Here is a 17,977-nt window from a genome sequence, read left to right on the forward strand (position 1 = left end):
AAAACTAGTCTTAGAAAACAGCCACCTTCTAGGATGTAGTCTATCTTTTTCATCCACCTATAACTAAATATCAGCTGTTGATATCCAGCACTGAAAGTAAGAAGGGCTATAATGAAACCATGAGTTATTTGGTGACTCTTACCTACTGACAACCTAGAAGGACTAGCTTCTCTACTGCATCCCTGACTTCGTGGGATTTTGCTCCGTTTTTGTGCAGCTGCAGGATTCACCAACACCCTCTGAACTCCTGTGTTCATAGTGGAAAGTGTGGTTGTCGTCAAAACTCTTCCAGGAGACCCGGATCTACTCCCAGCTGAAGGTATAATGAAAAAATATTAGCAAGAGCACAGTGGACAAACAATCATGGTTAAAAAGAAAATAATACCTGAAGTTAGTGGGAAGGTGGTGGCAGACTGAAATGATCGGAAAAACTTACAAGATAAAAACATGAAATAGAATGCCTTGGTCCGAGTTCTTACAGTACTGCATACAAGGTAGTTAAAATTAACGATGCAAGGAAGCACTTGACATGGTATTTTGCACTACATGAGCTCAAGAAACCACAATTATTATTTCTGGACTTCGTCAAGAGTTCCATGGTCCCTAAAATGAACATGTTCATATTTTTTAAGCTGTGTGGTCTCACTAACCACATTTTCTACTAATAAAGAAGAGCAAACAAACAAACCTGCTAGAAAGATAAAGGGAGAAATTTTAAACTAGGATTTCATAACTATCACAGCTCTTCCAATGCAACCAAGGTTAGAATTAATTAATACGATTTTCTTAACAGTTGAAATCTTCTCCCTTGCTTTTAAACGCATGGTGTCTTCAAGGACTATTCTGACATTAAATAAAATATGACAGAAGACAGAGTACTCATGTACATTTCTGTGGAGATTACACCACAAATTACAGAAAATCTCCAATTAGTTTTAAACAAGCTAAAAAATTGACTAGCATATATTTAAGTGTCTTAAATTTCTGTTAATTAAAACTGTATAGTATAAAGTACTACATATGTTCCAGGTACAGTATCACTACGAGAAACAGTAGTTTCTGGTCACTTTTCTTTAATTTTGATATGTCAGTTACAGAACATTTAAGTTCTTAATTCTTAACAAAGAATTAATTCTTCCCTAGCTGTAACTAATTTATATCATCAGCTGACAGTAATATATTGTTTCCAGCTGTACAATTCAAGAGATACAACCAAATAAAAAGCAAAGCAGAAGTCTTTCAATCAAAGACTAATTACATACAGATTTGAACCCTTCATTAATCTTTAAAATGCAATCAGGTAACTGTATGACCACAGTGATGCTATCAGATTTACAGACAACATGCAACTTTACAAGTGAATTTCATGGGTTACTTCTTATGAGACACGTTGAAAAAAAGATACGAGTTGACTAAAGCTTGACTATATGGGAATAGAAACAAAATCCCAAACAAAGTAAAACATATGCTGGGTGGAAGAGAGAAATCTAAACAATGTACCATGCATGTACTTTCAGATTCATTGTTTGAATTCAAACTCGAAATGATTATTTTGCAAAATCCTTTTTCCAAACTATGGGCCTATTCAGCAGAAATAATAAATAAAGTATTATGCAGCCTGGAAAAAAACAAGCACAACTTCTATAGCAACAGAAGAATAAGCAAACCTGTAAAACTGCTGTTATGTGCAAAAATTAAGGTTTTGACAGTTTCTTCATATCAGGGTATTTCAACTTAGACCTGATATTACTATGCTTACTTCTTGTTTTGTATCTCTTTAAAACAATAAAAATATTGTTGAAGGATTGACTGTGCTGCAGACTTGTACATTTTCTTCAAGAGGTCAGAAATCTAAAAAAACTTACTCTTCTCAGAATATTCAGAAGAAATGTAACCACTCGTTCTAATACTTTATTTAATCTTTCTACAATCTGATCTGCAAAGTGCACCACTGCAGCATAAACTAACTGAATGCAGCTACATAGCCTGAAAATAACAGCATTGGCATACTCTTGGCAGTATTACCACTACCAGCGGATCTAAGTGAGCTGAATGATGAAAGAAAGATTACTAAGGCACTACTCCAAAATGACAAACCCTTCCTATCTCTCCTGCTTTCTACATAAGGATTGCATCCCATTAAGTTACGTGCAGCATATGGAAAAAAGCCAGCCAGAATTTCTGCTGAATAGGGTCCTTAAATGAGGTATGTCAAACAGGTGATCAAACAATGATGTGTACACGAATTCTGTAGACTCTTACCACCAATGGGGTTAGCAGACTGTGATCCTGAACAAGTGTAAAGGCAGGATTAGGGTAGGGATTTATAATCCATGAAGAGGGAGGGAGCAGAGCAGATTAAAAATGAATGGCAAATGGAAATAAGAAAGCTTTAGTCATTTCACACAGGAAAAAAAGCCACAAGGGAGTTATGCTAAAGCAGTGCTATTAAGTAGCTTCCACAATTGAAGAATTAAACTCAGATGCTATGTACAAAGCAGATGAAGCAAAGCCGCACAAGCAAATTACAATTCTTCAGCTTTCTAATCAACAACTCAACACTGAAGAATTAAATTTGAATTAAGCATGAAACTGTAGCCTGGATATTAATTGAAAAGAATATTACACTGCCAGAAAGGCTCAAGAAGTTCAACAGCTGAACAAAATTACACACAAGATCAAAACTTTGTTTTTGAGACACAACAGTAAAGGAACTGAGCTGCAGGTGCGGTGGATGACCAAAACAACAAAACCAAATTCACAATGGCATAACTGAAAAGACTTGCATAGAATTCTTTATTTTCCTCTTTAAAAGTAATCTTGAGTACAAAAGGAAGAATTTGCTTCCATTCAGAAATTCTCTGAATGTTGACTGTAATGCAATTTTAGCAGACCCTGTTGAATTACCCAACAACCAAACTGGAGAGGAAAAAAATGTAACCATTTTTTTCCATAGGTAAGAATAAAATAATGAGTTTATGTTAATTTAAAAATAGAAGAGTAAAGGGCTTTTAAAACCCTAAAAAAATGGTTTTTTGTAAAAGCATTCAAATTTGCAAGTCTTTCATAAAATGATTTTGGAACAAAAGATAGCTGTAACCCAAAAATTAAAAAAGCATCTGTGCTAGAGTGGTTTAAAAAAAAAAAAAGCTTACATCTAGTATGAAGCTATTCTCTCATTATATAAGCTGGGGAACTAAAACAATCCCCTGCATGGAAACATTAAGCATCACGCTTCACACAATGCTGTGAAAATTTTCAGTCACATAAAGAAGCATCACCCAAACATCTGGCATACAGTGCCTGAGAATTCTCCTTCACATGTCCATTTGTATTTGCCCTGTTTATCTTCCTTAAAACATCTCAGAATTCTTGTTCTCCCCCACTGACAGGTTATAATGAGCTATATGAAGCAATCGGTTTTGAACAGAAGTAGTAATAAAAGGCTGTAAAGATGCATTCATGCATTTCATTTTCCCACATCATCACATGTAGTCAGATCTAGTTATCTCAATTTATCTCTTTAGCCATAAAAATGTGGAAAAATGAAAAAAAAAACCAAAAACTAACCCTGTCATTATTAGTAAAAAACTGGAAAGGCCTAATTTTGCTTCTCTGGAAATACAGTTATTTAATGTTATATGACAGTGATCATCACTAAAGTATTATATTGCTACTTAAATTCATCCCCTTCCCCAGACATTTATCAAACATCTTCACATTTTATGAATTTACCAATCTATTCAAAGTACAAAAGTATTTTCAAAAAGCTTAATTCCAAAATTTCCTAATACTAATGAAAAAATTGTTACAGACACTGCTTATAGCTTTATTAGAAAGGAAAAAGGGATTAAAGGGAACTTTACCTTCCCTCCCTCTAAAATTATTCACATATTCTTTACTTATGGTACAGTGCAGCAATCTGTAAAACAAGTTTTGCAGAACTTTTGTCCCAGCCAATAATGACTCATTTTCAGGCTCTCATTTCACAAACACTTCTGGGACTACAGTACTGTCAAAGCCCTAAAGGGAACTACTTCTACTGAATTTTAGTAGTAGTAGTAGAATTTTAGTAGCAATTCAACTGAATTTTTAGTATGTTACATTTATCTGTTCACATTGTTTGAAAGCTTTATTTCAGAAAACCTGCAAACACTAGATCAGATTTGATCCAACTGCTGGGAAATTAAATTATGCAAAACTGAAAGGCAAGTACACTAACAGGAAAAAACCAACTACTACCTGCTTTCTTAACTTCTAAAATCATTCTATTTACAATAGATGCAGTCATTGCTATGAAGACAAATGCTTCTGCCATTAAACAAATTATTAAAGGGTTTTATTAAAGAAGGTGGATACGGTCAGTGATAGCAAAATATCTGTTTTGAAAACTTTAAACCTGGTAAAACCTACTGGTTTAGAACATTAAATCTAACAATTTATACAAGTGGGAAGTTAATTTTATTGTGCATTTGTCTTCTTTTCTTTAATTTTGTTGCATTTGACTTAATTAGACACAGATAAAAATCTGAAAATGCTACAGAGCTTAGTCAGAAAATGTCTGTTGGAGACATCAGATGTGTGGAATTGCTGTAGGTCAGCCAGTACCAAGAGTGTGAGGTAATCAGGTCTTTTTAATTAATGACCACGTGCGTGGCTAGATCTGCTTTGGTTACTAAACACACACAGAAAATTACTGTGAATTAGCTGACACACATTAACTTGCTTGTTTTAACCCTTTGACTCAAGAAAAGCTCGGTAACTGATTGTAACGTGCGGGGTTAGTATTTTTCCTTCAAAGAAGAGTTAAGTAAAGGCAAGAGCTGTAATACAAAAAAAAGGATTTTATACCTAAGAGCTACAGCAGTGCCTAGCCTAAAGAAAATAGCTATTTCTGGATAAAAGAAGACTATTTTTAAAATGGAAATTTAGGTCTCTCAGGTAACAATAAGGACACCATTCAGCCTACCCATTCTTCTGCATTACTAGTCCATGTTTAGTGGCCTTTCATGTTGGGGAAGTCAGAAAAGGGGGGAAAAGAATGTTGAGAAGTTATAATTGAAGACAGAATTTAAGGATAAGATTTCACTTCCTGCAACATTATCTAATTTAATTGGCAAACTAAGACCAAACCCAGTATTTTGTCCAGAGAAAAACAACATGAATCAGAAAAGCATGCAAATACCACTGACCCAAAACACTGAAAAAAATACCTTCATTTTGGTCTGGCGATGATGAACCTAAGGCACAGAACAACAACTCAGTATGTAGCTTTTTAAAAAAAAATTAACTTTGACTGTAGCCATTGGTCAATGAATATATGCTTAAGCATTTGGCCTCTTAATCAGGTATAACTGATAAACAGAAAATACATACGTTGAGATTGTGACACCACTTTGGTTCTACTCCGTCCTCTGGAATCGGTTTTAGAATTTCCAATACCAACAGAAGGGGTTGAGAGCTTTGATCGTATACGACCTAGAAAAGAAAAATGGCATTAAATCAGTTTTTCACAGTCACGCAGGAAGTAGAGCATCAGTAGTATTTACTAATATTTCTAAAGTTTCTGCATATAAAAGAAGCGCAATGTAACTCAACTGGTGACAATTCGCTTGGGATAAATAGTAGAAATCTGAACACCTTGAGGAATTGAATACTGAGGAAGCAAGATACTTCTCCTCTGATGCTACATGTTTCAGCAAACAATTTGCACATTACACCTTCAACACCCTGGACTGGCTAGCTAGCTCTTCCTTCCAACATATATATGTCAACTACATTAAAAAAGGGGAAGATTACTCAATATAATGCACTGCAAACACTAATGTTGCTGTATCAGGTACAGTCTTCTCATGCTTATTTGAGCTCCTAATTTTACTTTTGCTGTCATAAAACTACAGATTCTGAGCTTTCTTCCTAACTTCACTCCTCTTTTTAGAAATCTAAACACTAGCTTTTTTATTACTGAAGATTCTACTGTTTTCCTGGCCCCAGTCATACAGACTTCTACAGGACTTCCCAAACTTTCTAGAGCATTTTGCAAACACTAAATACATTCAAGTACTTCTCATGACAACATGATATCAAGAAATACTACTCTCCCTACTAGACCGAAAAGCCAAGCAAGAGACAAATCAAATTAAGTATCTACAAATAAAACAAGAGATTCACATTTGTCTAGAATGCCAAATGGCAAATTCTCTTGGGTTTGGCCAAACCTTTCCGCATTGCTAGCCATGTTCCTTGTCACATTCAGCATATAAAAAGAAGTTACAAAAGAAGGAAGATCCCAATTGTCTGAATGATAGCTATCTGAAAGATCATTCATAAAAGAAAATAGTGGTGTTGTATACTACATTTCCCAAGCCAACCTCTCAAACAACAGAAAAACGAAATTGAAACCAAAGTCACGCTACCCACAATTCTTCTAAGTTGCAAGAACAAGCCCCAAAAAGTCTGTACAGGGTGGATCTAGCTCAACACTTTCAAACACAGCATAATTAAAATATTTTCTAGACATGCTGAGTCAATATTTGATCTAGAAGAATTAGGTACACAGACTGTTTTTTAATTCTAGCCTCTTCAGGCTTTCCACAGAAGAATTTGGAGATCAACCAAGTTAATATTATTCATCCAAGTAGAGGGAATAGATGACAGTCTATAGGAAGAGACTCAGGATAAAGGGGGTTATTCACTAAAACAATAGGCTTAGCAAGAACTTAGATTAACTAGTCCAAACTCTACTAGTTATCCCTGTGCAATGGCAGTTGAGAGCTGTGAGACTGCAAGGCATGTAAATACATCCAGAATTTGACCCAAATCCTAGGAATACAGAGTGCCACTATTTCAATACTATGTTAAAGTATCACTTGGAACCCTCAGTTTTATCAATGTAAAATAAACCTGTTTTGTGTCTGTGAGTTAAATGAACTGTTAACTCATTTGGAGTCTCTATATCCATTCACTAATGGCAGGCTTAAATGTTAATAACAGATATAGAAAATTGGTTTCCAAGTCTCACAGAGAGGAGTAATAGTAGCACCTGCTTCCCAGAGCATGAACACATTTGATGAAATATTCTGTGACAAGATTTGCTTTAAAAAAATGAACGCAAAATTATAAAGCCCCTGTATTTTCACAGTAGAAATGTTAAGCAATGGTACTTAAGACTGCAGATGAGTAATTGAGAATTAAAATAAAAGCAAAAGAATTTTAAAAATAGTACATAACAACCAAGTATTAGATGCATAAGCTGTTAGCCCATAAGCCCATATCTGTTATGAACCTCCACAAAGCCCAAGAAACACCAGTTCCACTTTTAAAGCTTCATTTGTATCAATGAAAATACAAAGCTGAAAATATTAGCTAGTCTAATGAAGTAGTTTCTTACCATCTTCAGAAGCTGTTCCTAAACAGAAAAAATAATAAAATACATGATATTCCAAACAATACTATGTCTTTCAAATTTCTTTTTGAGATTAATCTTGGGAATCTTGACTAATTTTTTCAAGTCAAGAGAGCTTTTTCAAGTCAAGCTAAAGTTACTTTTTTCTTGCAACTCCATAACTGAACTAAAATAAAATAATCAAGAAAATATATCCATAATACAAGCAATTTACAAGAACAAAATGCACATCACTGCCTTTCAAACCACAAAAAGTTCAATAGAAGAAAATTACATGTATGAGATCAGTCAAAAAATTACATATATCAAAACAGACATTAAAAATACAGTAATGCAAGCTCTTCTGAAAATATGAAACATACTGTTATACATAACCTCAGAGGAAAACACAGAGACAGTGTTTCCCACACTGGACAGTGATAATTTGATAGGAACTGCCAGCAAGGAGGATTTCTTTGAACTAAGCCTGTGATTACTCTGAAGATACACATGCACAAGATCGAGTCTTGCTCACAGACATGGAAGGAATATGAGCTTGCTGAAATCAGATCATACTTGAACAAGTACGCTGAGCTTAACAAGGCTTGATTTTTGATAATGTGAGAGTCAGACAAGCCTTTCTCCCATCAGTACCTAGGAACTGATGGGACCCTGCCTCATCAGCAGTCCTTCCTCTAAGTTCCTCTAAAACAGATCTTATTACAGAATAAAATGCATACTAGTAATGATAAAAATGTTAAATGCCCATAAAAAAGAAAAATCAAAGGGTACTTCCATTTTTATCTTCACCCTCTACCATTTTTGCCTTTCAAGAGAACTACAATGATGAAAACATCTGTTTGCATCTTTGGCTAGCCTGAACTCAGTCAGATTTGCTGGGAAAGTTTTCTCATGTTACAATATCTTCACAGAACTATTTTAAAAAATTCCCTCTAAAAAACTAGTTCAGTGCATACTTCAATGCTTTTTCACAAAAATCAGTTACAGTAATATGTATGGAGGAGTGCCTCAAAGTACCCCAGATAAAATTTGTCAGTTTGCAAAAACTCAAAACCAAACAAAAAACCAAACCCCCCAAACCCTGAGCTACCTCTCCAAATCCAACAGTCATGCAGGGATGGATCTTGGAAGGCAGGTTCTATGCAACACCTAAGACAGGCTAACAGACTCCTAAAAGCTCCTAAAAGGGGTAGTTCTGTTTCTCATTCCTCTCAGCCTTGTGCTACCACCTGGTCTGGATGGCTCAAGGCTCACTGGCAGCTCCAAAAGCTAAATAACAGAGTATTAGTCACTTTTATGAAATCAGTTTTATGGAGTTTGTTCACCTACAGTAATCAATAATGGAATACCACAAGGTGCTAACAAAAGAAGAGACAAAAATATGTGGACAAGGGTAGTGGGCAAAGGAAAAATTATTAGTTCCTCCTGGTGGTGGTTAGAACAGAACAGCTGTATCATACAACTACAGCTGGACAGCTGAGCTGTTTTCATTCCACCTTGCAGTCATATCTAGAGATAGCTCCTAGAACAAAACCCCAACCTGTTAACTCTGATCAATTGTATAGCACTTCCCTTGATGTTTTAAACAGAAATGTGCAACATATTGTTAGTTGTGACTTCTGGACAGAAAAAAAGAAAAAGCCTACATGGCACTAAGAACCTTTATTTCTGGTGACAATGTCCAAAGCTCAATTTGCTATAAATAACAGCTCTAAACAAACAGTTATAAATAAAGCCTACTATATGTAGCCTAAGGTAACATAATGTGGAAATAAGCAATATAAACTCTACTACCCTGTACAAATGCTCCTCATTTTACTAAACCAGTCTTGGCATTTTCAGTGCTCAAAACCAGCTCCAATTCTTTCAAGAAGCATCTGTGTTTTGAGATTATTCAGAATTCTGGTGTAGAGATCTACTTTCTTACTCTTTTCATTTCTATGAGATACATTTGCTTCCAATAAGCTACTAATTCTTCCAAACATGAACAGTTAATAAATACGTCACACAAAATATTAAGTAAGCAGCAAACTTATTAAGTGCTTGTTAAGTGCACCCAAGCAATAAATTAGAACTACAATCACCAAGCAGCAGGCTGGGACTGTCACTTTATTATATGAGAAGCATTATTTGCACACACCTGAAACAGACAATTGCTATGAGAAGCTTGATGCTCAACTGCTTTGCAGTCCCTCCATGTGTTTGTAACAGAGTGAATTAAGAAAATGCAAGTGCTAAAACTTAGGTGGAATACTTGATACGTTATTTTAACAGGTAAGTCTTCTTCACAAATCATTCTTTAATAGAATTGCACTTTACTACAGAATTTACAGGCACTTAAAATTATGTGGCAAGCCTAGATTTTGAGAGGAGTTTTTGGTTTTTGCTTTTTTTCATATTTAAGTGGTCAAGCATGTTCTACTCTCCCACTGCTGTTCTGCTAAGTCAAAAAAAAAAAGACTTCACATGTAAAACTGTGGAATCAACTGGAACTAGATTAATTTCAAAAGCATGTATTAAACTAGTTAAAATCAGCATGTAACAATTACAGAACTGCTCTGTAATTAACAGAGCTTCTTTTAAAAAAGAGGGGTAATGTCAGATTTCTGATAAGATTTCTGTTGCTGATACAGACCAAACATTCACGAAATTGACAGATACAGCAGTAACACATAAGACATCAAGATTACACAGGAGTCAATGGAAGCAGCATAGTAATTTGTTAATGAACAGACAAATACATTAAACATCAATACTTTTACATCAAAGACACTTTATTAGATATTTAATAGAATTAGAGGACAGACTAAATAATTTCTTACCATCCATCTTGTCAGAAGTATCCTCTTTGTTGAAAAAGCAGGCAAAGAAACATGGAAAACTTAGTGTGTTAGAATAAAGGTGTTCACAGCAGAGTCATAAAACATTAATTGAGGAAAATACATTAATATTAAATACAGCAGACATGTTTATCTAATTAATGCATGTATAAGCTACCTTAAGCAAAGCTGGTTTTGCTCATTGCAAGGTACAAAATTACAAAACAGAGTACAAGTACCCTGCAAAGTGATGTTGATTCTCTATTTCCTAAATTTGAGAAAACCCTCACAAACATTTATAAATGGTTTCGTTCTTGGTCTAAACAGTTACTGAAGCGTCAGTACATATTTATATCATTACTGAACCACATATTTGTATTTCTTATGAAATTTGCTTCTGAGCATGAAGCCCCACCTGGGGTAAGGGACAGGAGGGGAAAAAAGTAGCACAATGAAGACAGAGGACAAATAAGAGACAGTTTCACTCTCTTTTAAAAGCATTAAATATTTACCAGTTCAGCTGGAAGGTAGGGCATAAATATTCTGACAGTAACAATCAAAATTAAAATATTTAGCACGAGACACATATAATTACAGCTCAAGCCTCCTCAACAACGGCATTAATACTTAAGGACATCAAAGATAGTCAACATTTAAAATAACTAGAGAGTATCCTTCTGCTTATAACATAGTCTTTTAATAAATTGTAAATAAGCAAGAGTTCTTGTATTAATAATGAAAAGGGAAGAGATGGGTGAACACAATTATGGATTACTATGCTTATAAACTTCTGGCCTTCTGAGGCTTTAAATCTGGTAGCTGAGTAAGCAAAAGGTGGATGTTTCTCTGCAAGCCAGGCTGAAAATAGGACACAATGTCATTTATTTTGGTATTGACTGCAACACCTAAAGGCAGTGGAAAGCATTACAGAAATAAAGTAACATTGCCTAAGCCTTTATGGACCATGGTCAACATTAGCTAGATAGTTCTGTCATTTGACTTTCCATATTTGGGCCACTATAAACAAATCCTTTAAAATGAACAGAAGAAAGAACTTTACAAATTAGCCCATTATCTGAAACATGGCACTAGCTTGGATTTGCACTCCATTCATTTAAATGTTACCTTTTGAAAACGAAGAGTAAACAATATTTTGAAGCTAATCCAAAACAAACAACAGTCACACTGTCTACATGATATGTATCCTTCAAATTACCTTACTACAGTAAAAAAACTGTTAAGAGACTGAGCCAAGATCAGTGAAGCATTTGCTTTTACGTGACTGCAAACAAACCTTGGTCTCCTTGACTACCACTGCCCTTTCACTGTCTGCACTAGGATTTGACTTTCACTGCACTTTGCCAGTATTTTGCCATTTCAAATGACATCACACTGTTCTCCCAAGTGCCTGCAGCTGCTAGCAAGGTAAAGCTTTCCAGCAACTCAAATCCTTCAAACAAGGAGGATCTGGATTTATTGCTTATTTTTCTTCTCCGCCAATCCCCACTCATCCAATCAATGAAGTAAATAAGCTATTTCTGTTACTTTCCTGCTAAATCCACCATTGCTTACTTCACTCTGTGAAACCTCTGTGCCCTTCTCTAACCTTGCTTACAAAATTCTTGGCATGAATCAGATATTGTTTTAAAACTTGTAAAAGCAAACCAATACGCCAATCAAGAGATAATTTTCTGTGAAAAGTATGAAGACAAAGTCCCTTCATTTGAACAGCATAAAGAAGACCTTAACAGAGCAAAATATCTCTCTTAGTTTTCCATTTGACTTTTTGTTTCCCTCTGTCACCATGCTCTGCGCCACTTTTACTTCTCTGAATTCCAGCTTTGTATGAGGTTCAAAATATGTTTGTTGCACATCAAAACACATTAAGCATGATCTTGGAAAATTATCATCCCACATATTTCACGATTTTAGGCACTGAGTTGGGAGGAACTCACAGTTCCAGACTTATAGAACAGTTTGAGTTGGAAGGGACCTTAAAGGTGTTCCAACCCCCTTACTGTGGACAGGAACACCTTCCATGGAGTGGTTTGCTCGAAGCCTAGTGTTGAACCCTATCAGGGATGGGACATCCATAATTTCCCTGAGGAACCACTGGTGTATCCCCTCCACCAAGCAGCCTCATGCGGTGTCCACCTGCGACCCAGCAGGTTCTGCTGCCCGCTCTGTGGGCACCAGAGGGAGCCCACATCCAAAACTTCTATTCCAAGTACCAAGTATTCCTTTTAGTTCAGGATTGCTCACTCTTTAAATTAACACTAAAATCAATGTCGTTTACAGCAATTCAAGAGGGCCCTTATGACAAAAAGAATCAACTCATTTTACGTAGCTTTTAACTTCTGATTTTAAAAAGCACAACGAACACCTTCGCAAACCACAGCCTACACGTGTGTAGGCCAACACCTACACAAACACAATGCAAATAAGAACTGTACAGTTTGTCTCTTGTGACCATTTACAGACATACTAACATTAGAACATGTCTCTCCTTGGTGGTCTAGCTGGCACAGAAGCTGAGAATAAAAAAACTGTTTTGTGAACAATGGACCTCTTTTTCCCCCACTGTTATATCTACAACATGGATAAGCTAAAAATTTAGAACAAAAATATGTTCATAGTCCTTTACCGTTGCCACTTAGTGGATGATCTAGCACCTACACCACCACCATTACAATTATCAAATTCTTTTCTGTACTCTTATGACTTGTAACACTTTGTATGTCTAACAGCAAATATCAATGGAGACCTTCAGCTAGGTAAAGCATACACACAGGTCCATCAATGTCCTTAGGAAGAAATTATGAACTCAATGTAGTAAGTTATTGTGTAAAACACTTGTCTATTTCATGAGGAAGCCACTCTGACTGCCAGGGTATCTCTTTAGCACTCTTGTAGAATACCAGAAGAGCTAAGAAAAATGGACAATTAAGAGCTCTCACACTCATTTCCCTGCTATTTTTATGAACAAAAAAAGGCATGACCACCACATGCTGTTATGTAAAGGTACCACTCCTTCCAACACTTAATTCTAGATTAAGACATTCAGCGACCATAGTATGGACACACTCTTTGCACTGGCATTCTTCCAGCACAAGAAAAATAAATCACGTAGGAAAGTTTGTGACTTACTTCAGAACACCTGCTCTTTTGCAGTGCTACAAACAACGATGACTGGTTTTCAAATACAGGAGTACTGCACTGTAACTTTTTGATCAAGAAAATCACAAAGACCAATCAGAGCAGTGCAGAGGTGCTCCCCTTACCTAGGGAGGAGTAGGACCCTGGGGGCAGCCCGGCTGCTGAGAGGCGCCCAGCTCCAGCTGTCTGTCCAGCAGCATGGCGGGCCTTGGCGCCCGCGGCAGCGTTCACATCAATGTCACTGCGAGACCTCTGCAGGGTGCCTGGGCCTGGGACAACCTTGCTGCTGCCTGCAACTACCACAAAAGGGAGGGGAGGGGGAAAGAGAGTTGATATTTAATAAAATGAATTATATTTGAGAAGGCAACATCATCTACTACTGCACTGTACTTGTAAGAAAGCATGAAAAACTATGTAAAAAAGGTTAAACTAGTATTAAACCAACAATTACTGAGACTATAAAGCAAACTAGACCTGGTCTTGCCATGAACTGCATATAGAAACAGTTTGTGTGACAGCAGTATTTCTCTTCATTCAGCATGAAATTTTAGCATTATTCAGTGCAAACTGTCTGTTCCCACCCTAGCATAAATGACATAATTCTGAACCTTCGTGTGATTTATTACATCATTGAATGATTCACAAATGTAAGAAAATTCACATCCCTCCTTGAGATACTGAAGGAAGAAAATATTCCCACACTTCAGCTAAATGAATGCGTACTCTGAAATGTTTTAGGGTCTAATCTTTAGTATTTTCGGATTCACTTCCTATAATTTACTGCATTTTTAACTATTTGCTTAATTTTAACCACTGTTTTAGGTCTTCTAAATTGACTCTCCTTATCAGTTTCAGTATCCATTTTTAATTACACTCCATTTGCAAAAAGCTGCTCAATGATTTACTCCCAAAGAGTTAGTTACTAAGACATTATGGGAAAAGACACTGAAGTTATTAAATTCCTAAAACTAAACACATAATTAAGCTCTTTGAATTACAAATATACCATTTGGCTGTTGTTCTTTATTTATTTAGAAAGAGCAACAGTTACGTGGGAACAGATGAAAGAGACAGTGAGTCTAATTTCTAATTGCCATGAACCTAACCATGAACAGACCAAAGAATAATGTTTTGTTTCTTTGAGAATGACTGTTCCATAACAAAACTCCAGGAGAGAGGATCACTGAATTCACAATTCATAATGAATTATGTCTTATAAGTGAAACAACATGAACTGTGAAGTCAGTGTGAGGCAATCTGAGCTCCAGGTACAGTTTGTAGTGACACATACCATTATTTATCTAGGAAACAGGGTAAATGCTGATACAGTCAATTTTTAAGCTGCATTTAGAACTTTTAATTCAAGGAACATGAAGAACAACAACTAGGCATTGCACTATATTACCACCACTTTACCTCTGCCTGCAAGACTTGCTGGGCTGGCTGCAGACCATTTAGATGACAGAGGCCGACTGAAAAAAGTCAATAAATCCAGTAAGTCTCATGTATGAGATGCAAAAGTCAAAAATAAAAGATAGCAAAAAAATTAAAATTCTGTTATTTTCTCCCCTTCAACCTCCTCAGCATATTTCATAGATAAATATATGAAATAGAAAATTATAAGATAACCAGAATTATCTTTTCCCTTATATTTTACAAAACTACATCCTTATCACAAAGCACTAATCCTTCAGCTACCGACAGGCACACTTTGCTAACAAAGTTCAGGCATCCCAGACTAGGTCACAGAAAGATTTAAGGGGGTCAGCACAAGGTTTTAACCACAGGGCTGATCTTACACATCAGCCATCAAACAAGAACAGTGGGAGCTACACAAAAAACTTTATTTGTGAAAGACATTATGTGAAGTGGTGTCTGCAGTAACAAGAAAAACAGGTGTCCAACTCATAAGCCTCCTCCAGTCCCAGATGTCTCAAGAATTAAGTTATAAATTAAAAAAGGAAATGCTGATGCTTCCAAGCAGCTAGACTCCATTTCCCCAGTTGGAATGTAGAGACTCTCATAACTTATAAAAGGAGAAAAATCCCATATCTTTTTCTCTATGTTTTGTCTTAATTTCCTTCCTACCACAAAAACAAGTAGTTACTGAACCGCAATCTTCCAGTCTGGTCAAGTTTAATTGTGAGCCCATCCTTTGGCCTGTTTGGAAGGGTAAAATGCAGCTGGAGAGACCAGGGAAATGAAAAGGACTGGTAGAAGTAAACACAATAGCATATTAATTGGTTAAATATCTGACGGGGAAAGATTGTATTTGATGAAATAGTCAAGTATTTCATCAACAGTCAAATTTCAAGCTGAGTCAGCGTCTCAGCTTCAGTAAAAATAATTCCTTTAATTTTGAACCTGAAAGTATAGAGAAAAGAGATGCCTCATACCGTGTATTTACCCCAGTTATTAGCTCAGGTACTCAGCAGTAATATAGAGGTCAGCACCATAACCTAAATCCTCACAGAAGAACATGTGTTTGCAGCTTATTCTGAATAAACCTGCTTTTCTGACATGACTAACTAGTGTTTTGAAGGCACTTTGCCTCAAGTAAGGTGAGGAGGCTGAGGCAGAGCTCCTGACCTTACAACTCAGACAGCCGCCACAGTCTATTGCAATAGACATTTTATGGACACAGTTTCATACAGGTAGACAAAAGTCACCACATTTCTCTCTCATTCCTCCATCTTCTCTAAAATAATTCTGGATTAATGATCTCTATGAGATGTAAGTTCAGAAGGTCAAAAATCACAGAGGATCTGACTTCTAGGAAATCATACCCATATATCCTAATTTAGCCTATACAGGGGGAATTCAGCAACCACTATACTAAAAGCCAGAAATAACATTTTGGGTAACAAACATCCATCTGAATACAAAGTTTGTAATAAATCAATTAAAATTTCATTAATTTCCAATATCATCACCTCTTCTGTTCATTTCTTATTTTACCCCTCACTTCCTGTACTGTAGCACTCACATAGCATGGGAAGCAACATTTCAAGATTTAAGAGTATTTTAAGATTCTAATTTCCCTGAAATTTAGTTTTTAACAGTGTATTACCAGTAACTCATTAACAGCACTTTTATTTTCAGATGGAAACACAGATTAATTTAAACAAGAATATTTAATCTTTGAATAAACATTTGCAGAAAATGAAGTGCTGTCAATTGCTTGCATCACAGACAATTATTTTAAAACTATTTTTTATAATTACAAGTATCATAGGAAAGATAAGGTAAACCTCTGGTATTTCAGGCATTAGCCAAAAAAAAAGAAAAAAAAAAAGAAAACAAAAGTGAATTCCACTGCGTGAGAAGCAGTCTTTGCCTTCAAATAACAAGTGAGCAGAAAAGCTCTCTGGTTTTGATAATGAAGATCTGAAATACTAAAAGGCTGAAATACTTTGAGGAAGCTTCCTAGCATTTAAAGGCAAAAATCACCACATACTACTTCATATTTCTGCTAAAAAGCCAGTTTATTTATTTTATTATTGGTACCTAAGAAAACCTTAATTTATTCAGCTCAAGACTGTCTATGCATTTTAATACATCACTGACTGCAGCACAGACCCACCCTGTAGTAAGTGGCAGAGCTATGAAATACTGCTAATACATATTTTAGTACTGTGAAGACAGGAGGAAAAAAAACCCAAACCAATCTCCAACGAATCTCACTCACTGTTGATGCTCCTTTTTCATGCTTGCCAGTGAAAAGAGATGAAAAAGGAATTACACCATTATAGCTTTCCTAGACCTATTCAGCACATCACGGACGTCAACAGGAACCTTGAAGATATTTTGGTGTTTAAAGCAGCAATTAAGAAATGAATGTATGAATACAGCATCCTATATCCAGTTAAAGACTGTCTGTACTTTGCACCTTGCTGGGGTAACACTGTCACATAGCAAAACACCAGAGAAGAAATTTTTATTAAAAAAAAAATAGAAGTCACAAAATATAACTGCAGCTTTGCTGTTCTCAACAGGAATCTGGATAATTTGCTTTTGAGAAACTGCATTTGTTTCTTGGCTCAGAAACAGTGAAGTGACCCTTACTTGAGGCTCTCCTGTGAGCTGGAGGATGACCTGTCTGACTGAGGGAGAGATGCTATACTGCCAGAATTCTTCAAATAGGTCTGAAGGCTTCTTTGATAGGGTGGCTCCAGAGAATTGTACAGAGTCTCAGCTTCACTAGGAAAGTGATTTCTAAGACCCAGATAAGCCCTACAAAAAAAGAATAACCACAGGTAAATGCTCAATATTTTCTTTAAAAAGTGGAGTCAGCAAATAAAGATTACACGGATAGGAGTGAAAGGAACTGAGAGTATGTAAAGCACACAGCAATGCTCATCAAGTCAGCTACAGCGACTGAACTAATCTTTTCAAAATAGCTTATGTCTATCCTCTGAATGTCTCACATTCACTTACCAGTTGTATGGGGAAGCAAAAGGAATTGTTTTCTGGCCTTCTCACTAGTCAAAGTGCTGCAGTTTTTTTAAAGAATTAATTAATGGGAGCAGAATGATTATGCAGCAACATCAACCTTTCTAACTCTTCTTTCAGTGGAATCATCAAATGCTGCACAACT

General features: G+C 36.0%; 1 protein-coding gene across 50 annotated transcripts in view; it reads right to left on the bottom strand.

The window, feature by feature from the left end:
• CLASP2 (cytoplasmic linker associated protein 2) overlaps positions 1 to 17,977 on the bottom strand; it is a 147,117-nt gene that overhangs the window by 41,203 nt on the left and 87,937 nt on the right. For 22 of the 50 annotated variants that reach the window (XM_039715289.1, XM_039715291.1, XM_039715293.1 and 19 more), the window contains 9 exons: positions 17,446 to 17,613; positions 14,797 to 14,852; positions 13,506 to 13,676; positions 10,228 to 10,251; positions 7,391 to 7,408; positions 5,377 to 5,478; positions 5,214 to 5,240; positions 2,263 to 2,289; positions 143 to 313 (listed from right to left, as the gene is read on the bottom strand). In XM_039715289.1, the coding sequence (XP_039571223.1) occupies positions 143 to 313; positions 2,263 to 2,289; positions 5,214 to 5,240; positions 5,377 to 5,478; positions 7,391 to 7,408; positions 10,228 to 10,251; positions 13,506 to 13,676; positions 14,797 to 14,852; positions 17,446 to 17,613 (764 nt within the window). The remainder of the gene's footprint in view (positions 1 to 142; positions 314 to 2,262; positions 2,290 to 5,213; positions 5,241 to 5,376; positions 5,479 to 7,390; positions 7,409 to 10,227; positions 10,252 to 13,505; positions 13,677 to 14,796; positions 14,853 to 17,445; positions 17,614 to 17,977) is intronic. The other 28 variants (XM_039715294.1, XM_039715292.1, XM_039715282.1 and 25 more) reach the window with 8 other exon arrangements.

Source organism: Passer montanus, unplaced genomic scaffold, assembly GCF_014805655.1.
Source record: "Passer montanus isolate IOZ18808 unplaced genomic scaffold, ASM1480565v1 scaffold32, whole genome shotgun sequence".
Classification (NCBI taxonomy): domain Eukaryota; kingdom Metazoa; phylum Chordata; class Aves; order Passeriformes; family Passeridae; genus Passer; species Passer montanus.